The following is a 27,551-nucleotide window of genomic DNA, read 5'->3' as shown; positions in this document are numbered from 1 at the left end:
ACTACCTGGATATATTTTTGCCATCAAAGATAAGGTCAGAGTTAAGGTGTAACGACATTCTTGAAGTACCTAAAAAACTTTCCCATGTGTCATGGTGACAGCTGTTTCCCATCTTAGAGGAAGGAGAGTGGACAGACAGTAGTAGGGACACGTGGAAGAAGGCACGTCTAAGAAAATGAGTTGTCTGGTTCTCTTCTGACCACCCATCAAAAACAGTAGAGACTCAGTCTTGGATGCCGAGGACAGCAGACTTGGCATCTGTTAGTGATGTTTTCTCTTGAGTCAGAAGGATGTGGCCTTCCAAGAGCTACCTTGGTCCTTTAGTGATTTCTCAAAATGATTCATGCCTTATCCTAAAGCATAAAGTAGGAAGAAGTTTTTTTCTTTACAAAGGACATCTGGGTGTCTCTTTCTTCTGCTTGGTTGCCTGTCGTTAGAACAGTAACACTGAGAAAGCAGGGATTCCATGCTGTATTCAGTTAGCCAGCACAGCTACTTCAGCTTCATTCTTTTTAATCATAAAAGAGGGCAGACCTTGCTCCAAAAAAATGGTTATTTATGAAAGGACTGAGAAAATGGCCCAGCTGTTAGAGCACTTGCTGCTATGGCAGAGGCCCAGAATGCAGTTCTCAGCACCACATGGTGAGTCACACAACCTCTGTGACTCCAGGCCCAGAAGTTACAACACAGTCTTCTGGCCCTCATGGACACCCACATAGATATGTGCATGCATGTACACACACAGACATACACATACACAAATTAAAAAAAAAAACTCTTATATAAAAAAAGACGCTATAAGAATACAATAGAAGGGCTGGAGAAATGGCTCCACAGTTAAGAGTACTGGCTGTTCTTCCAGAGGCCCCAGGTTCAATTCCCATCACCCACATGGCATTTCTCACTAGTTCCAGGATACCCAACACCCTCACACTGACATACATGGAGGCAAGACACCAATGTACAAAAAAATAATTTTTTAAAAAAATGCAGTAGAGGCAGACTACTTTCCTTTAATCCCAGCACCTGGGAGGCAGAGGCAGGCAAATCTCTGAGTTTAAGGCCAGCTTGGTCTACAGGACAGCCAGGACTACACTGAGAGACCCTGTCTTGGAAATAAGGAATGCAATAGAAAAGATTAAAAAAAAAAAAAAAAAAAAACAGCCTAACATTCCATGTTAGTTAATTTCTCAAATACTATTATATAATAAAAACCATTTTTCTTTTCCTTCATTTTCTCAATTTTCTGTTAATGATGAAACTAGAATCAAGTACAAGTATCTAACATAGAAAACTTGGGCTTTTAACAATTTACTGATTGAAGCATTAACACTTTAGTATGAAAATGGCATTTCTGCTTTATGTTTTTCTACTTTTCAGGACTTTTTCTCCAACCTTGTATAGTTTAGTTTGAAACCCAAATGAAGCAGATAATGGGGGACAGGTCAAGTCAGTGCTGCCTGGGTGGGCCCTGCAGCCTCCCTCTCACTCAGGCTGTCCCCAAGCACCTCTCTCGAGTGACTAGGTGCAAACCCTGCATAGATGTGTGGGACTTAGCTAGTAAGAGTAGAGCTTTGTGCCTCTGTATGGTTTAGCTCTGAGATGATATTTAAATAACTATTGAACAGATTGTTACTTTAAAAGACTCCTAAAATTTTGTTACAGAACTATTAAAATGGCAAATAAGTGGAAATCACTTTTATGTCAAAAAATGTTTTAAGTATAGAAATTGTAATAAACACATGTTTATTGGGGCCAGTCATTGTTCACAGTTTCAAAAGACAAAAACAGTATGTGACATTCATCTGCTGTTATATTTATTTGCCTGAGGAAAAGGATAGAAGGCCATGTGGTCCAAAATGGAAGGCCTGTGGTTAATCTCTGTTTTCTTTTTCCTTATATTATCTAACTTTTGTACCATTTTTAAGGGAGGGAGGGTGGGAGTAGAGTGCCCTCAACAGTGTACTGATTCTGTTTGGTGAAATTTAACTTTTTAATACTGAGACATTAAAAAAAAAATTAAGGTAGCATTTAGAAAAAGACCCAGTAGGACATCTATGTGCAGTGTTTGGACTGTGACTTCTACACATGGACATATACACACCTGAGTTAATAGAGGAGCCACTGGCCCAATGGGGCCCTTTCAGAAGCTCATGTTGGATCTGCTGACACGTGGGAACATGCAGGTTAAATGAATACTAGTCAAAGAAGAAAAGCTGTCTCCTTCAGAAGGAGGGCTAGTGTCTAGACAAAGCCTGACCTTAAGTAAGTGCCTTTGTTTTTGTCTCTGCAGCAGTTTGGCAAAATCCTAGATGTGGAAATAATCTTTAATGAGCGCGGCTCCAAGGTAAGCCCTGTGTCAGTGTCTGGTGCTCAGCTTCCTGAGACTTGTTTCACTGGAACAGAGCAGAAGTGGGTCCCGTGTTGCCAAGTATCTTCCCTGGGTTAAGTTCTCCAGAAAGAGGCTGCTCACATTGGGAGGGTGTCAGGAAGCAGGGGAGCTAGAGAGGAGGAGTATGGTAGATCCAAGGGCGGGAGGCAAGGTTCCTCAGCCAGCCTGGGTCAGCCTACACTGTCTCAAAGGCAGAGAGGCACCAGGTTCTCTTTGGAGTAATTTTGACAAGCCTCCATTCAGTTAGTAGTGAGGTCACAGCCATGAGCGAGCCTCAGGGTGCTCTGGGCTGACAACAGGTTTTATATTAGAATGAGCAGAGTATCTGTCCATGCTAGTGTATGTAGTCAGTCCCTCTACACAGACATTTCAGTTTAAATATTTTCCTTATTAATTAGTCATTTTAAAACTCATTTTTATTTGGTCATGTCTGCTGCTTTCAAATAGGTCTTGGCCATGATTAAAGCCCCAAGAATATAATTTAAGGAAAAGCTAAATGGAGTAAATGAGTTAACATTTACCTTTCTTCAGTCCACTGCAGATTCCTGTGCTTTAGTAGTTGCTAGCCCTCACCTCCCGCCCACCTTCACGGATGCACACATGCACACTGTCCTGATGCCTCAGTACCCTTGCATCCCTTATAGAGTATACCAATAACTGGTATTCATTCATTGTTAAAGAGGTAATTATACTTTAAGCTTCCAGCTTCCATTTAAAACAAAAAAGATTAATATGTCTATACAGACCTTCCTCCAGCACTTAACCTGGTAAGTATCTTTCAAGTGAATCTGTTAACTAACCTGTAAAATTATTGATGCTTGTATTTCCTTACATTTATTTTTATTAAGCATTTAGTTACAAAGTGGGAAAATAACCATGGCGTCAAGGTGGTAGCATACGAATGAAGATGAAAATGAAAATCAGTAAATGAAGATCATTGACCACACTATTTATCTACAGTAGTTAATTGAGACAGTTTTGGCCTTAAGTTGTGAGTACTTCAGATAACCTTGGCTAAGCTGTACCAGCCCGAAGGCCAGTGTAATTGCCCCAGGTACCTAACACTTGCTCCTGACAGAAAAGAATGACTGAATTCTTGTAAGGGAAGGAAACTGAGCTTTCTAAAGGTTTTCACTGACTTCAGGATTCATCTGCTTCCAATATTTAATTTCGCCATAACCAGTTGCCTCTCCCATGAAATCTCATTTTAAAAGAATGGCACGTGCCTGCCTTTTTCCCTTTGGGGACCCTCAAGGTGTGTATTGCTTCTGTAACTTCAGGCAGTGTCCTCACTGCCCCTGCTTTCTTTGGGCTGTATTATAGACACTGCTGTTTGGTAAGTGTATCCACAGCAAAGCATAGAATTCAGAAGAGAAAACCCTGGATGGGACCTTTGCCTTCCTGACTTCTGTGAGGCCTTTACCATTGTAGGCAGCCCTGGGACTCTACTGAAGATCTACTGAGAAGTGAGGGTGGAGTCAGGCCAGCGATGTCTCCTGGGATCCACCCAAGAGAAGGAATAAGCATTCTTCTTTTCTTTCCTTTTTCCTTTCTCGGTTTGTTGTTTTGTTTGTTTGCATTCTGAGACAGGGTTTCACTATGTGGTCCTGGCTGTCCTAGAACACTCTGTAGACCAGTATGGTCTTGAACTCACAGAGATCTCCCTGCCTCTGTCTCCTGAGTGCTGGGATTAAAGGCGTGCACCACACGTGGCTTCTCATTTCTTTTATATATTTGGAGTTGACTACAAAATTTCAGAAAGATTTTCTTGTGGTACTGTGGTTTTAGCAGAAGCCCTGCCCTGGCTTTTAAACAGCATACTCTTCTATGCAGAAATTAGCTTTATTAAAGTTTTTAAGTAGTAATGAAACTAGTCATAAATTAGCCCACAATAAGTGATATTGACATGTACATTAATGTTTAACCAAATTATTCTAGACCAAAAACCAAACCAAAACGAAAACACCCTCCCCCACCCTGTACTGGGTCTGGAACGCAGGACCTTTTGCCTGTTAGGCAAGCACTCGGCCAATGGGCTGCATCCCAAACTGTCTTTTTTTATAGTGAGTTCATTTGGAAGGGGATGAGCAGTGCTCCCTGCACTCTGCTTAGCCTTCTCCAGCTCCCCTGTGGAGTCTGCTGTGAATGTGTGATGAGAAGTAATATTCCTGACCCCAAAATTAGCTCATTTCCTCAAAGGCTCTAGAGAAGTGAGTGTGAGTTGATCCACAGCTTTCTTAATTCTCAGATTTCACTAGTAGAAGCAGAGCGACAGCGTATCGTGCGGTCACCTAGACAGACTAGTCATACGTTTTAGATTAGGCCAAGTCTGTTCCTGGTGTCTTGTTAGCTATTCATAATGTCCCTTCTTCCTCAAAATGACCCAATTTAAATAATAAACTACAGTATTACTCTCTTTGTAACTCCTTTGAGTACCAACTTTAAAATACCTTTTAGAGGGAAAACAGACCCTTAATGAAAAGTAGAACGTAAAAGAAAAACCATAACAGCACGTCCACCCATGAGTCTGGTTTTCACTTCTGTACTGGTGTCCCATGTGGACTCTTCAACAAAACTCTTAAGTCATGGCTGCCATTTAGCTGTGGGATACTTGAGCTGGTAGTTCTTGCTTGTAGGTTCCAATACCTGAGAGTTTTTTCCTACATTCACCCCATTGTTGAACTTGGGACTTTCCACTCCTCTTCGCCATCACCTAACTATAGAGCAGGTTTTCGTGACGATTCGCATGCTTATTGGTGTGTGCCTGCGTGCTTTCATTCCTTCTCTCAGGTGGATCCTCATGAAAGGCCCTGGCTCCAGACTGGAGTGCCGGAGACGCAGTGTCTTCCTGTCCTCACACACAAGAGCTGTGCTCTGCTGTCTTGACCATTGCCTTAGCTTCTGTTTTCACATGAAGATAGATTATTTCCAAATATGGTTAAAAGATTTTCTTTGAAGTCACACTAAGTGAGCCTTTATGGTTTTCAGTAGAGTTGGTAGATGATGGTGTGAAATGTTTTCCACTGTACTTAATTAACAATATATGTGTCCAGAAGGCTTCGTTTATTTTTATTTGTGACCACTTTCTGAGTTTTAGTTTCCCTCCCCCCATTTATTTTTTTATTTTTTTTTTTTTAAAGATTTATTTATTTATTATGTATACAACATTCTGCCTCGATGTATGCCCGCACGCCAGAGGAGGGCGCCAGATCTCAGCACAGATGGTTGTGAGCCACCATGTGGTCGCTGGGAATTGAACTCAGGACCTCTGGAAGAGCAGTCAGTGCTCTTAACCTCTGAGCCATCTCTCCAGCCGCCCCCCCCCCCCATTTATTTTTGTAATCTCTGTGCTCTGGCCACACCCAGGAGATCTTCTGCTTTTGATTTCTCCCTTAAAAATTACGTGGTAAATTTTCTTTCTCATTCTTCTGAGATGGAAAAATTCAAAAATTATCACAACTTAAAAGAATGTTTTTACACTGTTTCATCTTACTGCTTGTTGCTTATTACAGCCTGAGGCCAGACCAAAAAGGTGACAGTTACTTGGCTCCTGTGTGTCATTGGTGATAAATGGGTTTCAAGGCAGGTATGAACATACTATTCCTCTTGATAGAAGTTGGAGCACGGCCATGCACTTTACACGACGCTCTCTTTCTTAAGTACAGCTAAGACAGTAGGGCAAGAGCTGCTGCAGCACTAGAATGTTTCATTAGCATTAGAGGGCAGAGAGCCCTACAACAAGTATGTACAGACCTGTGTTGTCCACTGTGGCAACCACTGTGAGCCTTTGAAATGTGAAGAAGTCTGAGATTCGCACCATGAGCACACATCAGACTGCAGAGGCTTAGCACAGGAAGAACGCTAGACACCTAATAGGATTTTTATATTACTGTCATATTGAAATGAAAATACATGATTACACTGGACTGAATATGTTGTTAAAATTAATTTCATCTCCTATTTTAATGACTGTCAGAAAGTTTCAAGTACATGTGACACATTTATTTCTTTTGCATAGGTTGATGTAAGCAAACGTGGCATCTTTTTTAATGAAAAAAAAGTTTACTTTTTATCAATGAGAGTATTATCATTGCCTTACACACTTGAACTGTTTCCTCCTGTTAAGAGTTTAAGAGTAAGCCAGGCGTAGTAGTGCGGGGCCTTTAATCCTAGCACTCAGGGAGTCTGAGACAGGTGGATCTCTGTGAGTTCAAGGCCAACCTGGTCTACAAAGTGAGTTCCAGGACAGCCAGGGTAACACAGAGAAACCCCCCCCCCAAAAAAAAAAGTAAATTGGGCATGATGACACACATTTTTAATCCCAGTACTCTGAAAGGCAAGAGACAGGTGGATCTCTGAATTCAAGGACAACCTGGTTTACATAGAGAGTTCTAGGATAGCAGGATTATATAGTAAGACCCTGTCTCAAAAAAAATTATGAGTAATTACCTTTATTACAAATTATATCACATTTATTAGTATATATTATGCTAATACAGGTTGAGTTTTATATTTCAGCATAACTTATATGGTCATTTTAAAGCTGCTTGTGTTAAATTTAGAGTTTATTTTTTTTCCCTTTAAAACTAGAGGTTCGGACTTAACTTACCTCAGTTTTGAAGGATAGAGGTACATTAAACCCTGGTTTTCGGAGCATGCTTTTCTGTGGATGACCCTTAAGCCCAGAGAAGCTGTTGTTGTCCTTAGTATTGTTCCTATGCCTTTTCTAAACTTCAAGTTTATAATATTGAAACTGGAATATTAATGTGTTAGGTAAGGAAGCATGGTGTTTAGGTTGATGGGGAAAAATGTCTTTTTAAAGTTTTAACAAAAATGCTTGGCTACCCTCCTAACAAATAGACTTTGATTCTTAGGGGTGTGTGCTCTGACCACAAGTTCCCGGCCGCCCAGACCAGAAATAATCACACAGAAACTACATTATTTAAATCACTGCTTGGCCTATTACCTCTAGCTTCTTATTGGCTAGCTCTTACATCTTAAACTAATCCATCTTCATTAATCTGTGTATCACCATGTGGCTGTGGCCTACTGGGTAAAGTTCTGTCCCAGCATCTGTCTCTGGTGGGAGTGGGCGCTACTTGGCTTCTCCTGACTCCGCCTTCTTTCTCCCAGCATTCAGTTTAGTTTTCCCGGCCTACCTCTGTTCTGCCCTGCTACATGCCCAAAGCAGTTTCTTTATTAATCAGTGGTAATCACAGCATACAGAGGGGAATCTCACATCAAAGTCGGATGGCTAATAGCCATGTGTCTATTGCCTTACAGCACTAGAGGTCAGGCATCTAAAGTGAGTCTTAGGGAGTTGAACTGAAAGTTCTGCTATGTTGCTTTGGGAAGCTCCTTATCTTTCTGGTCCTCTGGAGGATGCCTGCTGTTACTGGTCTGTGGCCCCTCTGTTTTCAGGGCCAGACCTTTTTGAAGCTACTAACATTGGGTTTTGGAGTTTGGCCCTCTTGTGTTCCTTTGCTTTGTAGATACCATTGGTATTGCATTGAGCCCACCAGGGTTGTCAGGGTAATCTCCCTACCTTGAAATCATTTAATCTAATCACATCTACAAAATCCCTTTTCCTTGCAGGGTAACATATTCTGTGGCTTCAGGGATTAAGATCTGAGGGACTTAGGGGGTGGAGAGCATTATTCTGCCTACACAGGGTCTGTTTATCTTCAAAGGGAAGAATGAAATCTTACCTCTGCTTCATATCAGAGTATCCCAACCATCAAGTGACCTTCTTCCTCGCTCACCAGGGAAGACTTGACTTGCTGGGAAGACTGCTTTAGTTTGATGTCTTTAGTTTGATTAGCATTTCCTTTGGCATTTGATCACCTTAGAATATAAAACACTTAGACATTTGAAAATGCAGTTTTCCCCCAAATAGTCATTACTGAGAACCCCCTAACATGAATGTTAGTGTTAAACTTTGTCATTTGCAGCCTGGAAATTGTCAGTGCTTGTGATGTCACCTCTGTTCTTCTGACATAGTTACTGTGTTGCTTATGTCTCATTTACACATCCCAGAAGAGAAGCCATCAGAGACTTCATGGTTGAGTTATAAAAGAAACGAGGGCTTTGCAGAATAATGCAACTTAGCAAATAGAGTCCGCAGGCAGTCCATCAAGCTGAAGTTCTAACATCACTGTGTAATACAGGCTGGTACCTTTCATTTTAAATCATTCTTTACCTGTAGAATGTATCTACCAGATCTGCCCTCACTGCCCTGTCCCCATAGCTGTACTAGGACAGCTGTGTGCAGTTTGGGTGTTGGTGCACAGGTACACATGGGCAATCTTGTTGTTAAAACCAAGTCTACATTTCCACATAACAGTCAGAGCTGTCTATAATTTATTAGCTTAACCAAAGACATAAGAGTTATGGCTCTGAGAATCAGTTGGAAGGAAGTTTATAATTCTTTTCAGGTTGATGTAAAAACTCTTAATGTAGACCTGGGAAGATGGGTCAGTAGGACACAAATGTGTCATGTTTGCACAGGACCCTGAGTTTGGTTCCCAGAGCTCAAGTCAAACAGCTCATTTTCTCCTAAGCCCAGCTCCAGGGGAACCTGATGCCTCTGGGCTCCTCAGGCACCTGCACCTAATGTGCACACAGACACACGGGCAATTAAAAGTCAAGTAAATCTTCAAAAACTCATCACTGTATGTGACCTTTCTCAAAAACCAGTTCTCCTTGCCTGCCAATTAATAGAGTCTCGGGTAGGAAAGTTGGCTTCTTGTCTTCAGAATCTGGTCATCTTCAGGAAAAAAAAAAGAAAAAAAAAAGAAAAAAAAAAGAAACTGGCATCCTTAGTAACTTGCCTTTTGTACCTTGAGGTTATCAAAGTACCTACAACAGGTTAACATTAAAATGTATATCTGAAAATGCTTTTCTATTACTGTTTTCAACAAATGTATACATTCTATAGGAGAGTACTAAGAACAATTGCCCCTGATATTCCACCACAGGAAACATCCATTTGCTTTCTGTCAGAGCATGCCCTCCTGTGGTATCTGTAGCAGTATGCAAATTGTGGGTAGAAAGGCTCCATTGGAATCCTAAGACACCACCTCCCATGTTAGCAGTTGGACTGCTAAAGGGTCACATCTGCCTAAGCTGGGTTTATGTGTGGAGGCCTGCTTATGCTTACACAGCAGTGACTTCCCAGGAGTCCTGAGGGTCCCCTCTGCAGGTGTTAGCTTCTAGGAAGTGAGAATTTACAGTGTGGAGAGTGGACAGAGCCAGTGCCCCAGTGGTGGACTTGGTGGGCACTTGCTGAAGTAGTCTGTGAGCAGGTCGTGAGCTGCCTGTTTCTTCTCTTTCTCATGTGGAAAATCACTGGTTTACTTTTAACAGCAGAGATAGACATCAACAGATACATGATATTTAGGGTATCAGTTTTCCATAATTCAGCTGTACACAGGTTTTCTGTAAAGTGCCAATCTGATTGTTTAAAATTGTTTTTGAAGAAACATTCTAGTTGTTTGTGGTTTGTTGGCAATCTCCTTTGCTTCTACAACTGTTACCCACAGAACTAGACCTCACTACTGTCCTAAATTATCCTACTCCCAAAGGTAAAGTGGAGCTAAAATAATGACTTTAAATCCTGTCATGGAGCCATTAACCTTGAATGTGAAAGAAGTATAGATTTGGGGGTCAGCAAGTCAACTGAGAGAAAAACACAGGGTCTGCAAAGATGGCTCAGTTTGTACTTTCCTTGTAAGCATGATGACCTGAGTTTGATCCTCCGCATTCATGCGGTGGGGGGAGCCAGACATATCAAAATGGCTCAGCAGATTAAAGGTACCTGCTGCCAAACCTGAGACTGATTTCTGGAACTCATAATGGAAGGAGAACCAGCTCACTCAAGTTGTCCTCTGACCTCCATCCATACATTGTAACACACATACTCTCACACACACACATAAACAAATATTTTTTAAAGCTGTATGTATATATGGTGGCTTGAGTCCTATCCTTGGGACCCACTAGCTAGAAGGAGAGAACCAACTCTTGGAAGTTGTCCTCTAACACATACCCCGCTCTTGTATGCCATGGCACGTGCATGCCCATCACATACACACTAAATAAGTACATGTTTAAAGAATAAATAAAAATAAGGTAGAAAGCAGTTGGGGAAGACACTGCATTTACCTCTGCTGGCCACATGCACCAATGTGTGCCTGTGCACATGGTAATAATAGTTCTGTGGTTTGGTTCTGTTTTTATGTTCAGATTTTTGGTTAGTTTAATCCAAGTAACTTCTTACCTTACTCTTGGTCTGGTCTCATGTACTTTATATTTTATTGTTATTGTTATTGTTGTTAATTAAGTTACTGTTACTATTATTACAGTTCTTTATCCTTTTATTGGGTTTAAATTTCCCTTTACAAAATATGCATGGATCAAAAATGTGCCTTTGGAAGAAATTGCTGGTGTTAGTTGTGCTGGCGTCACTTCATACTGTGATGTTTTCTCTGTTTACCAAGAGATGAGTATTTAAATATAACCATGTGCATGTTTTCCCCTTCTCCCGCTGCATGCAGGGATTCGGGTTCGTAACTTTCGAGAATAGTGCTGATGCAGACAGGGCCAGGGAGAAATTGCACGGCACCGTGGTAGAGGGCCGTAAAATCGAGGTGCATGTCTTCAATAATTCAATTTCTCGTTTATATTTTTCTTTCTCTTTGTGTACTGCCTCACTTATTTCACATTTGGAGCCCTGTCCTGTCCGTGTGTGCACACCTGTCTGTGTCTGTCTTCACCTCCTTGCACCACACTATATAAAAGTAACACCCTGTCTGCTTCCCCCCCCCCCCCTTGGCTGTCTGAGGTGTAGTTGGGGGCGGGGAATGTGTGCTTACCTGTGCTCTCATTCCCTTTTTTCCTCTTCCAAAATGTTTATCCTTTGCTCTCTTGATGTTTTTTTCTTTGCTTCAGTTTCTGCAAGTCTGTGAATTCCTGTATGAGGCCTAAACAAAACTAACTTTTAAAATGTTTGAAAACTACCTAGCTTGTAACGTTGTGTCTTGGAGGCCAGTTCCCCTCCGTTTGCGTTTGAGAAGTGTGGATAGACGATGGTGGAGGTTTTGGGGGGAGGACAGAGTCCAAAGCTCTGGTAGTTCTAAACTTTACTTAATACCAAGAATTTCAAGACTTGATTACAGAGTTGACAGCAGAGGGCTCAAGGGCAGCTGGTGGCATAGATGGACAGATACTATGATTGCTAAGTCATCCCCTGGGCTCACCAGCACTAGAGGGACTAACGCATTGAAGGTTAACTGGCTCCTCTCTTCTTTACCTTTTTTTTTTTAAAGTATTAAATATAAAAGCCACCATTCGAGTAAGATGTCTGCATATTTTGCTTTTTCCCCCTTTTCAATGGTTTAGCATTTAGGGCCCTTCACTTGACTCACTCTTTCCATGGTAACTATACACAATGCTGGCGATGGTGCCCGTTGGCGGTAAGTGAATTCAAAGTGCTAGAGAAGAAGCTTTTAAAATGTAATCACAAAACAATTAAGAGAGAAAAAGTCCATCTGCCATCTCACATTAACACTACCAGATGTGGTTTGACTTGCTTCTCTCCCTTCCCGCCCCTTTTATTTTCACTGCTGTGGGGTGATGTCGCCTGGACTTTGGATGTACATCCTGTCTTGTAGCAGTCTGAGCTGTTTGGTTACTGACTTCATGATGATTTTTTTCCCCTTGCGCATCTTACTCAGAGTTACTGAACTCCAGTTTGGCTGGTTTTATTAATGCACTTCCTACCCCAACTTCTTTTCCCTTTTTCCCAAACCACTGTGCAGCTCTTTGCTGCTGTTACCCTCCTCACATTCTCTCCTATTTTCCCGCCACTCTGTTCTCTTCCTGTGGCTTCTCATTCCTTCCTTTCTTCCTTCCCATTCCTCTCTGTCTGGCAGCTGTTGGTGTCTCTTGCTGACTGGTAGTGTCTGGTTGGTTCTGGCTGTTTTTCCTTTGAATTGCTTGGTGGCTTTCTGCTCTAGTCGCTAGTTCAAGCTCTTGTTCCATTCCGACCTTGCTGTTCATTTCCCCTCTTTTTTCGATGCTGTTTCTTTCTTTTTTTGTGTGTGTTAATTGCATGCTCACAGTCTCATCCTTGTTGTCTTCCATTCTTTCCTTGTAAATGTGAAATGTTTACATTATCTGGTGGTCAAACTAGAGTAAATGGAGTTTCAAGCTGTCCTCACACAGGGAGGGGCGGGAGGTCACCCTACAAATCATAAAAGATATCATATGTTTCTAAATTCCAATTTTACCTAAAATTGGTCTTCATAACATAAATCTAGCACAATGTATATTCCTAGAGACAATGTAGGCTGGCCTTGGTGGCACAAGTCTGTATATAATCTAAGTGTTCAGGAGACTGAGGCAGGAGGATCACAAGTTTGAAGCCAACCTGACTACATAGCAAATTGCAGGCTCAGCCCGAGCTGCCTAGTAAGTAAGACTTTGCTTCAAACAGTAAACGAGACACATTTATATTTCATAAGCTCTGAGCTTAAGGTTGGCTATGGTTGAGTTTATGGTGAGGCTTTATTTTTCTGACAGGAACTCTGGGGTTGGTCTTGAGGACGCCCACAGTGTCCTGGCTCCTAGGCTTCATCCCTCCTTTTTGTAGCAGTACCATCTTTGTGAGGCCTACTTCCCTTGGTTTGGAGAATGCCCAGATTGTATGCTTTTGTTAGGGATTAGAGAGGACCACAGCACAGGAGAAACACTCAGCTCTTCACTGTGAGCACCTGTGCCAAAGGCCCTCGGGAAACTTCATCTTAAATGAGTAATTCATATGGTCTAGGAAATTGAGGGTGGCCCTCCAGACTGTTAACTTGGGAATCTATAGTTCCTGTATTTATGTACTAATCCCAAACAGTATAGAGAAAAAAAAAAAAAGTAGACCCGCAGGAGAGGAAGGTGGCAAGCCTCTGTTTTATAAACAAGCTCCAGATTCATTTGCAGACACACTTGTTCCCTGTCTACTTTTTGCCAAATTGTCCTCAGTACAGAGACAGCCCAAGGCCGGCCAGAGAACCTGTAACTGCTCCTTTTCTCTGAGTGCCGAAAGGAAGAACAACCACAGTTTTCTCTTAAGAGACCAGGAAACTGCATTTTACTCTTGTTAGCCTCATTTAATAAGCACTTGCATTAAAATCCTATGAATATTTCATAACGCTGTGTTAATTATCTAAATGCTATCAGGAATTTACATTTTAAATTATGTACTGTATTACTGGATAACCAGTGTCATGTTTCCTAATATATCCCTCCCTCCCCTCTTGTCTGCCTATTATTTTTAGGTGAATAATGCCACAGCACGTGTCATGACCAATAAGAAGATGGTCACACCATATGCAAATGGTGAGGAGTTACTAGCTGCCTCGGGGGAATGTTGTCCTCACATAAATACATGGAGTTTTCATGGCTTTCTAGGACCATCTGCTCAGTTCACATCCAGCCTCTTACAAGTTTTTTCCTTAAAACTAAGCTAAGCTTTTTACTTACAAAGGTGTTTTGTTCTCAATAACTTTCATCTTCTACACAATACCATTGCTTGAGGCTACCTGTTAAAGCAGACTAGGTAGCCTGTGAGCATCCTCCTTTTCAGTCTCCTGTAATGTGGGAATTGCCCGGGTTGCCCTGGTGGCCCTGGTGTGTTTTCCCGCTGGTCTCTTCAGATGACTGTGATCTGGATTAATGGGAAGGAAAAGCCTAGTCTCTTGTAGGTCTCGATCCCTTGCTTTCCATGGGGCTTTAGGGTGTAGCTTCTTATTCCATGATGACATGTCATGTAGTAAGTTTAATGAATATTAGTGAGAGTGGGATTTTCAGTGAATAATTTGCCCCAACACAAACAAAAGCTGGAAAGGTGGCTTCTAAGGTAAAAGTACTAGGCGTACAAACTTTGGCAGTGGAGTTCAGTAGCTGGAACCTCCATGAAAAGCCATGTCTGCTGACCCATATCTGTAATCTCAGCACTTTACCCAGGGATCCGAGACAGAGACAGGAGAACAGGAAGAAGTTTGGGCCAGCCAGCCTGAAATACACCATATAGTAGCAGAGACAGTAGAGGCCTTTGCTTCAGCAAGGGAAAAGGAGAACGCTGACTTCCACTGCCCTCCGTTGGCACACCCACACCCATACTCTCATATACAAAATAAGTTTAAATTCTCTGAAAAATACAAAATGTAGGGCTGAAGTAACAGCTTAGGGTAAGAGCCCATACTGATCTTACAGAGGACCCAAGTACAGTTCCCAGCACTCATGTCAGGTGGCCCTGAACTACCTGAAACTCTAGCTCTGGAGGAAATGAATTTGTTCATGAGTGCCCACATGAGCATCGTGTTCATTTTGGGAGGTATGTACAGGTCTGTGTACATGGAAATCAGACACCATCGGACCTACACTAGTCTGGTCTCCTTTCACCATACAGACCCAGGGATCAAGCAGGCATGGTGTTGGATACTTTTACTCACTGAGCCGTCCGTCTTGGCCCTTGTGAGCATTTTTATCAGAACGGGGATTGGACTGAGGTGTTTCAGCCAGATAATGCTGGCTTATACCTGTAACCCTGGCACTAGCAAGGCTAAGGCAGGAGGATAATGAGTTCAGAGCATATAGCTTGGACTGCATAGGGCCCAGTAAGTAAAGATGCTTACCTCCAAGCCTGATGAAACCCACATACATGCATGGTGGAGAAAACCAGTTCCTGTGAGTTGTCCTCTGACTGCTTCATATGTGTTTTTCATATGCACGCGCACACACAAACACATGCGCACACACGGTAAATGTAAAAAAAAAGAAAGAAAATCTCTGATTTCAATAGAACTGGCCTTTCCCTCTCTGTGTCTTATTTCCATAGTGTAGCAATGGCAGTGGCTGGAAAGTGAAGTCATAGCCCCTCTAGAAATAAATGCAGGTGTGCTGCTTCTCCTGTAGAAAAGTCGGTAGATATTTGAGGGGTTTTTTTTGTTTTGTTTTGTTTTTTGTTTTTTGTTTTTGTTTTTTCCCGAAACAGGGTTTCTCCGTAGCTTTTGGTTCCTGTCCTGGAACTAGCTCTTGTAGACCAGGCTGACCTCGAACTCACAGAGATCCACCTGCCTCTGCCTCCCAATGCTGGGATTAAAGGCCTGCGCCACCACCGCCCGGCCGATATTTGAGTTTTTATATAGAGTTTTACTCACTGTGCTAGAGAGAGTAGCATATATCCCTTGCTTACCAACAAGATACTTGCCATATTCCTGTAAGTATATAAAACAATAAAATTTTCTCCTAACATGGTATTATTTGGAAACTCCACATTTCTAAATCTTGAACTTAATGTTTGGCATCACTATGTTGTCCTTCAGAGTTTGAGTAACATGCTCATCAAATATGTTTGTTACAAATTAAAACCTCAGAAGAAGCCATGAAGCCATGCTCAAAAGATGGGAATGGACTTCGTATTTTATTACTGCCCATCTTTTCCTTTCTACTTACTGATCCCAGGCTTTTACTATGAAAGGGGATTTCATTTACCTACAAAACTTGTGTGGTACAGCTGAATGTGCCATCAGGTTCCAGGTCACATTTGAATTCAGTCAGAGTTCACTTTACCGAAGCCTCTAGTGGAAAGTACTGTTAAGGTGGTGGATGAGAAAGTGTTGTCATTGGCACCAAACACCTGTCTTCTAAGCTCAGAGCAGGTCCTGTCTGTCAAACCCCATAGTGCATTCCTGATTCCCCTTCTTCTCATTCCCCCTCCACCTTCTTCTCTCCATTTTCTTTCTCTGCTCTAGTTAGTCTGTTGCTGTGATAAAACACTCAGATTAAAAGCAAGTATTTATTGTTAGGGGATTCAGAGCAGCTCTCAAGAAGAAACTGGAGGGACAGTGCTTACTGGACTGCTGAAAAGCTCAGACTTAGCTATATAACACAGGACCACTTGCCCCGGGAATGATGTCACCCACGGTGGGCTCGGCTCTCCTGCATCAGTTAATCAAGCCAGTCCCCACGGGTGTATCCATAGACAGTCGGATCTAGACAGTCCCTCTGTCTTCCCAGCCCTTCACTCTGTACTGTACAGCCCTGCCTACCTGCCTACCTGCCTACCTGCCAAGCCCTCATCCCCTCAGTCTAACCTCGGGAGGAAAAGCAGTCCAGAGAGGCCTGGAACCATCTTGACATGCAGAGTTCACATAGTTATAACCCATTCACTGTCTTCTTTTCTGTTTCAGGCTGGAAATTAAGTCCAGTAGTTGGAGCTGTGTATGGCCCTGAATTATATGCAGGTAGTATTGTACTCTTCCCTTTCTGACACATAAAGCCTTATGTGCTTTTCATGTGACTGTGTCTTTGTAATCTTTTCACGTTTCTATTTTTTATTTAATTTTTTTTTAATGCACCTAGCCTCCAGCTTTCAAGCTGATGTGTCCCTAGGCAATGAGGCGGCTGTGCCCTTGTCAGGAAGAGGAGGCATCAACACTTACATTCCTCTAATCAGTAAGTAGCCTACACTGATCTAGCATGGAATTTTTTGGTTTTTGGTTTGTTTTGTTTGTTTGTTTTTGTTTTTTGGGGTTTTTTGGGGGGAGTGGGTTTTGTTTTGGGTTTTGGTTTTTTGAGACAGGGTTTCTCTGTGAAGCTTCGGAGCCTGTCCTGACACTCACTCTGTAGACCAGGCTGGCCTCGAACTCCTGGAGATCCGCCTGCCTCTGCCTCCCAAGTGCTGGGATTAAAGGTGTGCACCACCATGCCCGGCCTGGCATGGGTTTTTACTGTTGCCGCTGATGTGCTAATTTGGTCTGTTTTTCTTCTCCTAGCATGATATAGAACTGACAAAGAGAACCATTCTTTTTTTGTTATTGTTTTGTTTTGCTTTTTTTGAAATATGGTTTCTCTGTGTAACAGCCCTGGCTGTTTTGGAGCTCTCTTTGTAGACCAGGCTGGCCTCGAACTCACTGAGTTCTCCTGCATCTGCCTCTGTAGTGCTGGGATTAAAGGCATGCGCCATCAATGCCTGGCTGGGGCGGGGGGGGGGGGCATTCTTGAAAGGATAATAGATACCACAGTGCCCTGTTCTGTGTAACTCACATACTAGAAGCTTCCACTAGACAAAAATCATTGGAAAGTATGCAGAGGGTGAAATGTAAATATCCTCTCTATATTTGATCACAAGGGAGTCAAAGACATGGGTGTGTATAGACTGCATTACTCAAGCCTTCTCCACCCCAGGCCCACTCTCCTGTGGAGTGTCACTTAGCACAGCTCCACTGTCAGGGACTACCCTCCACTCTCTTACTCTTTCTAGGTCACTCAGACCCAAGCCCTCTTCCCCCAGGAAGAGGTGTGACTCAACTGGATTCAGCAGAGTGGGGTATTTCTGTATAACTTTCAGAGCAAAGCATATTTAGAACAGGCCTTTGGAAAATGTCTGCCTTGTAAAAGGATACAGCATAGCTGGAAAGGTTAATATTGTAGAGACGCCTGGACAGTGGTGGCGCACGCCTTTAGTCCCAGCACTAGGGAGGCCGGGGCAGGCGGATCTCTGTGAGTTCGAGGCCAGCCTGGTCTACAGAGCGAGTTTCAGTACAGCCAGGGCTACACAGAAAACCCCTGTCTTAAAAAAACAAATGTATACATATTTTAGAAAAATAAAGTTGACAAATGAATTCTCTAAAAACTGTTGTTTTCCTTGGAGGTTAGTACCATGTAAAAATATATAAAGAACATTCCTTTTGAGGAATAAATATTACATCATAACATATAGAAATGAAGTTAAGAGACTGGTGGGTCACTGTGATTTCGAGGCCAGTGTGGTCTACAGAGTGAGTTCCAGGATAAGCTCCAAAGCTGCAGAGAAACCCTGTCTCAAAAAAATCCAAAAAATAAATAGATAAATAAACTAGAAATGAAATTAATAATTGACTAGTTAAAAGTGTATATTACTCTGATTTAAACCACCACAGAAACTAAGTGTTGTACATCTTATTGAGGTGGTTTTCAGAGCTGCTTCTGGTAGAAACTCCTCTTCTCATGCATTATTACTGGAAACACCTAAAAGGGAGCGTAAATTCAAGATTTGTGATGAGTGAGCCATGGAATCATCGCTTGATCATCCTGTGTCTCTCTTTCCACTTCTTCCCTCAATGCTGCAGTGTCGGGGTGTATTAATAAGTATACTTGCTATCTTTTCAGGAAAGATTTGGTGCCTGTTTTTCTACCTTTTCCACAATTAATTCTCAGTCTGGTTTTGTACCAGCTCCTGAAAGCAAGTTGAAATTTCTGTTATATTTTGGGTCTCCCTTTAGTTCCTGGCTTTCCTTACCCAACTGCAGCCACCACGGCAGCTGCGTTCAGAGGAGCCCATCTGAGGGGCAGAGGGCGGACAGTGTATGGTGCAGTCCGAGCGGTGCCTCCAACAGCCATCCCCGCCTATCCAGGGTAAGCATTAGAGTCCAGAATCATGTTTCTAAAATGAGCAATTGGATAAAAAAAGAAGGGAAGACCTCTCTGATTTCTAGGATGTTGCTGGGCAGCATTTAGATGCTGTGTGAATATTTTCAAATCAATGGATAGAGGGCAAGAACCAAAATACAGAAATGTGACCAAGGGTCAATTCATTATACAAACTCTCGTTTTGGCCACCTTAAGCCTTCATGGTGATGGCTTAAGATAGTAGCCAGAGCCGTCTTGTGTTTGCTAGCGGTGTGTTGGCATGGAGTTCACTCAGCAGCGCACGAGTGTGAATTAACACTACTACAGAGAACTGAGAAAGGAGCTGGAGATTTTAGTGCCGGACTGCGTCTGCTGTGTTCACCCTGTCTCACCCCCCCACGTGGGGCCAGAGGCCAGCACATGTGCCCACCCCATGGTTTCTCTGCCTGGGTAGTGAGCAGCAAAGCTAGTTACCCACAATGGATTTGCTTTCTTTGTAGGAAACAGATTGAAAGAGGTGAATTCAAAGACAAACCAAGTCCAATTGAATCGAGGGAGAGAGGGAGAAGTAGGAGGAATCAGCTGCAGCTGGCTTCTGAGACGATAGCAGCTGGTGTAGCTGAGCTCCCTCGTCTTCCGTTTGGAGTGGAGGGTGTCTCATGCAGTGGAAAGATTCCATAGCAACAAAAAAATCCTTTGTTTTTGAATGGGGAAAAGGAGGGAAGATGGCAGATTGGCTTTCAGTTGTTTATCTGTGTCAGCCTAACGTATATTTTTATATAAAGTGAACTTCTCTAATTCAGTTGTACCAAGGACTTGACATTTCTCTTCTTCATCTTTTCTCTGCCTATGAAGTTTTTTTTTTGTTGCTGTTGTTGTTTTTGTTTTGTTTTTTCCTATATTCTGGAAAAATATAAATAGCTGCAGAAAAACTAATTAGCTGCTTTTTAGTTAAAACATAAAGGAAGATAGCATGTCCCTTTCTGATAGCAAAATTGGCTTCACCAGGAGGTATACTAATTTAACATTCATTCATTCATAGACCAATGGACATACCATTAGGAGTCCTCCATGCCACAGAATTAAAGCATTTTTATTAGACAAGGCAAGTATGCATGCTGAAGTGGGCAGACTCCAAGACACTGCAAGGGAACTGCTTCAGAGAATAACTTTCATTTGCAATTTATAGATAATTAAATCCCATGCATTCCATCATCTCCATCTTCTGCCATGACTTGCTTTTAATTTTATCCTTTTTTGTCTCAACTTGACCTTTGACCTTCAACCTCTGACATCTCTTTTTAAAAAAATTAATTGAAGATACAGCTTTGTTTCACCAAGAAATAATTGAGTGAAACATGAAAGTGCATCTTTTGCAAGCTCAGCACACTAGAAAAACTGCTCATGATGCGTCTCCCATTCCAACCCGAAAGCATTCACTGTCGCCACATTTGCAGGGATAGTGCACAGACTCTACGGACTACTATTGTAACTTCCTGAGCTACTTCATAAAGTAGCAGAAGTCATTCCTGTTCAGTGTAGGTCCTTTCAGTATACTGTCCAAACTTAAGAACCATTCTCTACTAAGTCTGTGTCAGGTATATATTAAACAAATCTTACCTTTTTTGTCTGATCATGTCAGTTTCTGTGCGTTGCATTGAACACTAATTTCCCTTGTATTCTTTTTTATTAACTATACCATCTATTTACATGGAAGATGGCAAGGAATAAGTCCAGTATTTCATGGGAAATGGCCTAGAATTGCTTTCAGCCTTGTGAGTCACTGTGCTCTCGCCTCTTAACGGCATTGGGTACAGGGATGATCAGAATTCTTCTAGAATTCAAGTGAATAGTTAAAATAAGTGATTTGCCTTAGAACAAAAATATCCTTGTTTTAATGGCAACATTCTTTATAGAAGGAATGTGTTGTAGTCTTTGCCTGTGTCCCCTCACTGACAGTAATGGAGATTAATCCTCTTGACCTCCATGCTTGCCACTCATCAGCCTTCTCCTACACAGGTCTTTTTTGAAAATGAATTGGAGAGGCACATTCAAGCTGATACCAGACTCTAGCTGCAAATGGAGACTGAACAGGGAAAGCCTGCTTACAGGCACCGGAAGTGTGTCTGCTTTTCCTGCAGCGCAAAACAGGCCTAGCATTCGGTGCATCGCAAGGTGTGACCTTGCGGCTTGGTGGCCCTACTTGTTAGCTTATTCCTTATAACTGGAGAAAGAAACTGTCCATTTTATCTAGCTTAATAAACAAAAACAGATTATTGAAAATACATTTAAACAGCCAAATTTTGACCTGACAAATGTGAGAGAAAGCTTGTCTTTTCTCTACCACTGTTCATGTCTTCTGGTCCCAAAATAATGTTCTGGGGGAAATCTCTGTATACAAAAGCACTTCTACATTTTAAGCATAACAGTGTAGTGCTGCTTCAGATTTATGTTTAAAAAAACTAATATTGCCCATTACCAAATAGGAGGGTGAGGCCTGCCCGCAGCTGCCTGGGTCACGGTTTAAACCAGACAGAACAGGCCTCGGCATGCGCAGTGCCTCCATCACCAATTGTAGTTTTCAGAATTCTTAGACTATTAGTTAAGAAAGAACCCTTAAAATCTTCCAGTTGCTCCTTCCCACTCTGGATTATATTGTTACTATCTGGGATCCCACTGCACCTTTCAATTCTTGGACCAATCACCTTAACCTTGAGCTCATTACCTCTGCTTGTGAAAGCAATGCATTGTGGGTATTTTTGGTTGTTTTGTTCTTTTGGTTTTTATTTTAATTACATTTCTCTGTTTACTTTGGTCAGAATTGATTGACTTGTTTTTCCAAGGTGTTGCATTGGTTCTCAAAAATGCTGAATAATAATACTTTGCATGCTTGTGTGATCAGCCAAATCTTATCGCATGTCTAATGTGCAGGGTGAAAAGCAGGTGATGTATGGATAACAGGGAAAGCCTACACTTTACTTTGAAAATGAAAATACACTAATAAGCATCATTTGGAACACACTTCGCACACAGGTTCTGGAATTCGTTTTGTTCACTGTCTTCCTGAAGTTAATCCCTCACCATCCCTACCCTTTGTGCGCTTTTAAAGAACAGCGTTCTCCTAGGACACACTTCCATTTAAAAATGCTCCAGATTCTAAAGTCGATCTGTTAAACCAGCAGATCTCAGACAGCTACATGAGGCCCTGCCAGGAGCACTGTTTGTGTCATTAGTCTGAGTTACCCAGTGTCCAGGTGCTCGGTCTAGTTTTGCAGACCCTTAGCTCTCCTTGCATGTCCTGGAGCCGTGGAACGCACGTGTGCACTTGGCACATCTCTGTCACAGCTTGCCGCGGCCCCATGTCCAGGTCACATTCATACATCACCTGCCTGTGTAGCGCATGTGCATGCTGCCGTCCTCAATAACCGGAATGTGTTTCTGTTCTTTTGTTTTTTTGTTTTTGTTTTTGTGTGGATTTCTGCAGTGTGGTTTACCAGGACGGATTTTACGGTGCTGACCTCTATGTAAGTACATACACCGGGGCCTTTTTGACCCCATCCCCTGACAAGCCAGCCTTTTTTTTTCTGTTTAGTTTGTTTTGTTTTTATTTTCATTTTATTTTGTTTTCCTTTTTAAAAAATATAATTTAATTTTTGTTTTCCTTTTTCCTTGTGGATATATATATTATATATTTTAAGAATGCAAGCATGCTTCTCTGCCACTGCGCTTGCCCCTGGGTGCAAAAACTAAGCCTTTGGGTCTCATGATGGTTGCTGGGGTCAGTCTACTGGACATATTCTTCCCCTTCCCTACGCTCAGGAGTGTTCTGGGCATCTCTTACCTTGTGAGATGATCAGCAGGTTTAAAGTCGTATTGTTGTCTCATCATCTGCATACATGAATAGCAGGACAAGTTTAGCCTGACCAGCTCTTCCCCCTTTGTGCTTCCCTTCCCATCTCACACCCTCTTCAGAGCATTAGGGGCTTTGGTGTGTGTAAACGGCAATAAGCTTTCTGAGCTGTGTTCTTTCTGATTTTACATCATCTAAAGAGCATAAACTTGTGAAAGTGCCATCAAGGAGCTGATATTCAGAGGCTCATGTAGTAACTAGGGGATCTCAGATGAAGACCACAGTCAGGGGTCAGCCAGGGAAACTGAGGAGCATAACTCACAGCCTGGACTCTTACAACCATTCAGTTGTGGTGAAGATTTGCCAGTTCCATCAGCCAGAGTGGCATTTAATCCATCATCCATTTAGCTGGAGGTGAAGTTACATGATTTTTTGGTCACATACTCTTAAACGATGGACAAAATGTGGTAGCTAACAGGAAGAGCTTTTGAGTTTTGAAGACTGTTTGTAGGAAGCTTTCCAAATGGTCTTTTTCTGAATGCTAGCATAGTCTACCGACCCAAATCATTAAGACAATTTTATAAAAAGATTCAGCAATAAATAGGAAGTTACTCGGTAGGGCAGGTCAGCATTCCCAGGAGGTCCTTTCTGTAGCCTCGCCTCTCTGGGCTTTGAGGCTGTTGATACCTGCTTATTCGGCAGTCTGAGGTCAGACCATTCAGAAGGCACCAAGTCAGGAGAGCATGCTGAGCATGTACTATTTAGAGTAGGCCTTAAGCGTGTCTACCTAGTAAAGATCCTTAGTCATGAGTCATCAGTCCGTGTCTCAGATTGTGATTGCCAGAATTGCATACAAGCTCTCTTTGTACTTTAATTCTAATACTTGTTCAGGAAATTTTCAAGAAGTACCTTTCCCCATGTTTATAGTTGAAGACTGGGCAGATTATGCATTTCTGAATGTGCATATTTACATACGATGTAAGCATATGCATCCTCCATATTCTTAGGAAACAACTTCGTATCATTTACTTTTTTTGGAATCTGCTCTGGTAGAGCAGGCTTTCCATTTGAATTATTTCCTTAACTGAGGTTTTGTTATTTGTTTGGGACTTTGTTTGTGTTGTTTTGGGGGGCAAGGATTTGTTGTTTGGGGTTTTTTTATTGTTGTTTTGGTTTTTTGAGACAGGGTTTCTCTGTGTAACATTGAGTGTTTTGGAGATATCTCTCTCTCTCTCTCTCTCTCTCTCTCTCTCTCTCTCTCTCTCTCTCTCTCTCTCTCTCTCTCGACCAGGCTGGCCTTGACTCACAGATATCCACCTGCCTCTGCCTCCCAAATGCTGGGATTAAAGGCATGCGCCACCACCACCCAGATTTTTCTAAAATATATCCTACTTCTATTCTGGTTTTGCCTATTTCTACCTTAAACCAACCAACTAAATATTTGTTTGTGGTTCTCCTATTTCCTTATTTTACATTGTAACATCTTAATAAGAGATGATTTTTGATTTTTCAGTGTCATCAAGAAGGTGTTCTTAAGGATTTCTCTTTTTTAGTTTTGGGGGTTTTGGGGGGGTTTTTTTGTTTTTTGGGTTTTTGTTGTTGTTGTTGTTTTGAGTGTTTTGTTTTGTTTCCCAAGACAGGGTTTCTCTGTGGCTTTGGAGCCTGTCCTGGAACTAGCTCTTGTAGACCAGGCTGGTCTCGAATTCACAGAGATCCACCTGCCTCTGCCTCCCGAGTGCTGGGACTAAAGGCGTGAGTTGCCACTACCCAGCTTTGTTCTTATTTTTAATCTAAATAAGTAATCTATAGAAGCTAAGCAAGAAATGCAGTGATTTGGCCACAGTACCCTTCCTTCCCAGTGGCCCTTGCTAAAGCTCTGCTGCCTGTTTGCTGCCTTTTTCTTTCTCCCATCTATGTTGGTATTGCTAGGAGGAGAAAAAAAAAAGTTGATCCCTAGTGCTGAGACCATATCTGAGCGCTCTAGTGAAAACCAAGACCACAGTGTCTTCTTCAAACTATAACTGCTTAAACAGATTGTCTGAGGCTGAGTGTGAGGGAGCTAAGGAGTCTTAAAATCACAAGCAACAGATGTCTGTCTGGCTTTGAATTTGTTCTGCCTTTCTCTGCACATTTTCCTAACTGGGAATCTATCACTGCACCCTTAGCTGTAGTTTCCTCAGAAGTGTGTACTAGAATAGGATGAGTGCAGGATTTAGTGTGTGAAAGACGCTAGCCCAGCCAGAGCATGAGCAGAAGACACTTGGGGAGGCTGACTTTACTTCTCAAGTCCTCTTCCCTGTTCTGCTCTCAGAGCAGTTCCTGATGGCACTTGTCTTACTCAGGGCACACTTGTGTTTGGAGATGGTCTAGCCATCATGTCTTCCATTTGTAAAGAGGCCTGGGCTTCCAGGATAGGTGTGTGCCCATCCCTGCTGTCCCCTTTTTTCCCAGTAGAAAAAGCCATAGTTCACCTTAATTCATCCTCTAAATGGGATAACAACTGTTCCTGATTCTCACCTGTGAAAAGCATGCTTGCATCCAAAGGAAAGAAAAGGCTGGCAGCCCATGGTGGGCTCTTTGTATGATTGTTTTCTTCCACAGCTGTGTTTTTGAACTGCTCTTCCTGTGTTCTGTTATAGAATAGTCTTACAGGAACCAATCATTAGCGCTAAAATACCTCAGGTAGGAGTGCCAGTGTGACCTGCCAATCAATCAGATTGTGGATTGCAGTGAAAAAATTGAATTATACTAACCATTCCAGCTCCACGTTAGAGATGGGAACAGAGGCTTTTTTGGACGATCAAGACTTGTGAGCGTGTGATCTAAGGCCTGCTACCTCAGCAGTGCACACATCACATCCACACATCACGGCACTTCCTGCAAGATGAGCCTTCCAGTCCCGTCAGCACACATCTGCACAGACATGCCACTTGCACTAGCCCATCCCTGCTGCCTCTTTCAGCCTGTCAGTCACATTTGCCTGTGCTATTTAAACTAATCTTTGGTATCAGAGATCTTATCAGCTGAGGAACTGCTGAATGAAATGTAAAAAAGGAGGAAACAGACGTCTGCCTACACAAGGCTTTCTTGCTTCTTTGAGTCCCGTGTTTAGCTGCATAGTGAAGTCCTAGTCAGAGGTGGACTGTGCTGCTGCAGAAGTGTGGATCTGCTTCAGGTCTGGACACACTGGGACTTGTAGCTCCTGTGCCCTCTTTCCTCTCCCCAGATAAGGTCAGCAAGTGTTGGATAATAGCAAGCCTGTTAGAGGGCTTGCGGACAGCTGGGTGCTAGCAGAGGAAAGTTGGCCACTACTTCATAACCCAGTTAGCTCACGTTTTAGATATGAACTAATTTGGAGAGTTATGAAATAGTAAAGTATTTGAAATTCATTAAAGATTATCTCTCTATCATGTAAGTCAAAGATATTTAAGTTGATCATAATAATCTCTCCTTAGCCACAAATTTAAATAAACATGAGATAGAACTTTAGCTGACACTTTCCAGAGTAGACCGATCTGACCATCTAGAGCACAGATTGTAATTTTGTAATCAAGTCTGTGCCATGTCTTCATGAGAACTCACTGTTTCATGAGGCTGTGGCTCTCAGCTGCAGTGGGAAAAGAGGGCACTAGGATCACCTAGGGCCAAAACCAATAGTTAGAGGCCAAACATTAGGCCCTTGCTGAGTGGAATAGATCTACTCCTTGGTGATGCTATTAATCATCATGCCTGCCAGTCCCCTAAACACATGCATACACACACGTGCACACACTTGCCTTGCTCTGTCCATGTGCACTTACATGAGATAACAAGTTTCCATTTGTCTGCTGGTCTTGAACTGCACACTTTCCTCCTTGGTGTCACATGTCATTGTCTTTCAGATAGAGAGAAGGTGTCTTGACATCACATGCTCACCAAAGTCCTGTTTTAATGTAAACCTAAAACAAAAATACAATAAAATTAAAGTCAAGGTTAAAATCAAGATAAGATAAAAAAATCTGTAGATGTGCAGGCAAGGGTCACGTGCAGGGGAATGATGGTTAGAATCTGTTTTGATTCAAACGTAGCTATAGAAATGGTACAGAAGAGTCCCAGTGGTACGGAGTTAATTCAGTGATAAAACTGATTCAGGGAGGAAGAGTAGCCAACCTCCAAGAGGTAACACTGGGCTGCAGGAAATAGACTTTCCTTTAACATCTTTGGAAAGTCATTAGCAAAGGGGCAAAAGCAACAGCATTTAGCTTTGAGAAGCTGGAAATAGAAGCAAAGATATGGCAAATAATTGAGAAAACAGAATTCTCAGATATAGGAAAAACCTTGGAAGAACACTAGATAAGAATATGCAGTTGTTCCCAGAGAGTGAGCAGCTGGGTGAGCTCTGTGGGTTGGGGCTGAATTCTAGCGCCAGAACCAGGCAGGTTGAATAGCAGAACAATGTAGGATTGGACCACCTAATTGGTGGTATTGTTTAGAAAGGTTACAAAGAAATTAAGTATTTTTCAAGGGGCATGTGTGTATTTAAACCAGGCTTAGCCATGCTAAACTTAGGCAGCTCTTAGAGTTCCAGAAGCCGTCTGTGTGTGCCCTCCTACACTATGGTGTGCTGTGGCCATGCTAATCCCCATTTTTTGTTTTATTTCAAATCACACACAGATAGAATCTGCAAACTGCTTCAGATCAAACAGGTCTGATTGTGTGTAAATACATATGTCCTTTTTAATTTTTATTAATGGTTGCTTCAGTTTTGCATCAGTGCATGGTTAAAAGCAATACACATCAGCTATTCATGACCTCATATCTCCAAACGAATTATTTCTCCTCTTTTTTTGTTTGTTTGTTTGTGCAGTCAGCTGAAGAAATGTTAAC

The 27,551-nt window shown here is 42.2% G+C and overlaps 1 protein-coding gene across 28 annotated transcripts in view; it reads left to right on the top strand.

Moving 5' to 3' along the window:
* Positions 1 to 27,551, top strand: part of Rbfox2 (RNA binding fox-1 homolog 2) — a 253,680-nt gene that overhangs the window by 215,545 nt on the left and 10,584 nt on the right. For 8 of the 28 annotated variants that reach the window (XM_057791461.1, XM_057791460.1, XM_057791488.1 and 5 more), the window contains 8 exons: positions 2,294 to 2,347; positions 10,948 to 11,040; positions 13,720 to 13,780; positions 16,636 to 16,689; positions 16,808 to 16,902; positions 18,699 to 18,841; positions 22,320 to 22,359; positions 27,339 to 27,370. In XM_057791461.1, the coding sequence (XP_057647444.1) occupies positions 2,294 to 2,347; positions 10,948 to 11,040; positions 13,720 to 13,780; positions 16,636 to 16,689; positions 16,808 to 16,902; positions 18,699 to 18,841; positions 22,320 to 22,359; positions 27,339 to 27,370 (572 nt within the window). Of the gene's footprint in view, positions 1 to 2,293; positions 2,348 to 10,947; positions 11,041 to 13,719; positions 13,781 to 16,635; positions 16,690 to 16,807; positions 16,903 to 18,698; positions 18,842 to 22,319; positions 22,360 to 25,324; positions 25,368 to 27,338; positions 27,371 to 27,551 lie in introns of those variants that run through there. The other 20 variants (XM_057791463.1, XM_057791462.1, XM_057791474.1 and 17 more) reach the window with 13 other exon arrangements.

Source organism: Chionomys nivalis, chromosome 17 (genome assembly GCF_950005125.1).
Source record: "Chionomys nivalis chromosome 17, mChiNiv1.1, whole genome shotgun sequence".
NCBI lineage: Eukaryota > Metazoa > Chordata > Mammalia > Rodentia > Cricetidae > Chionomys > Chionomys nivalis.
Note: the sequence above shows the minus strand (reverse complement) of the source record. Positions and strands in the feature narration are given on the sequence as shown.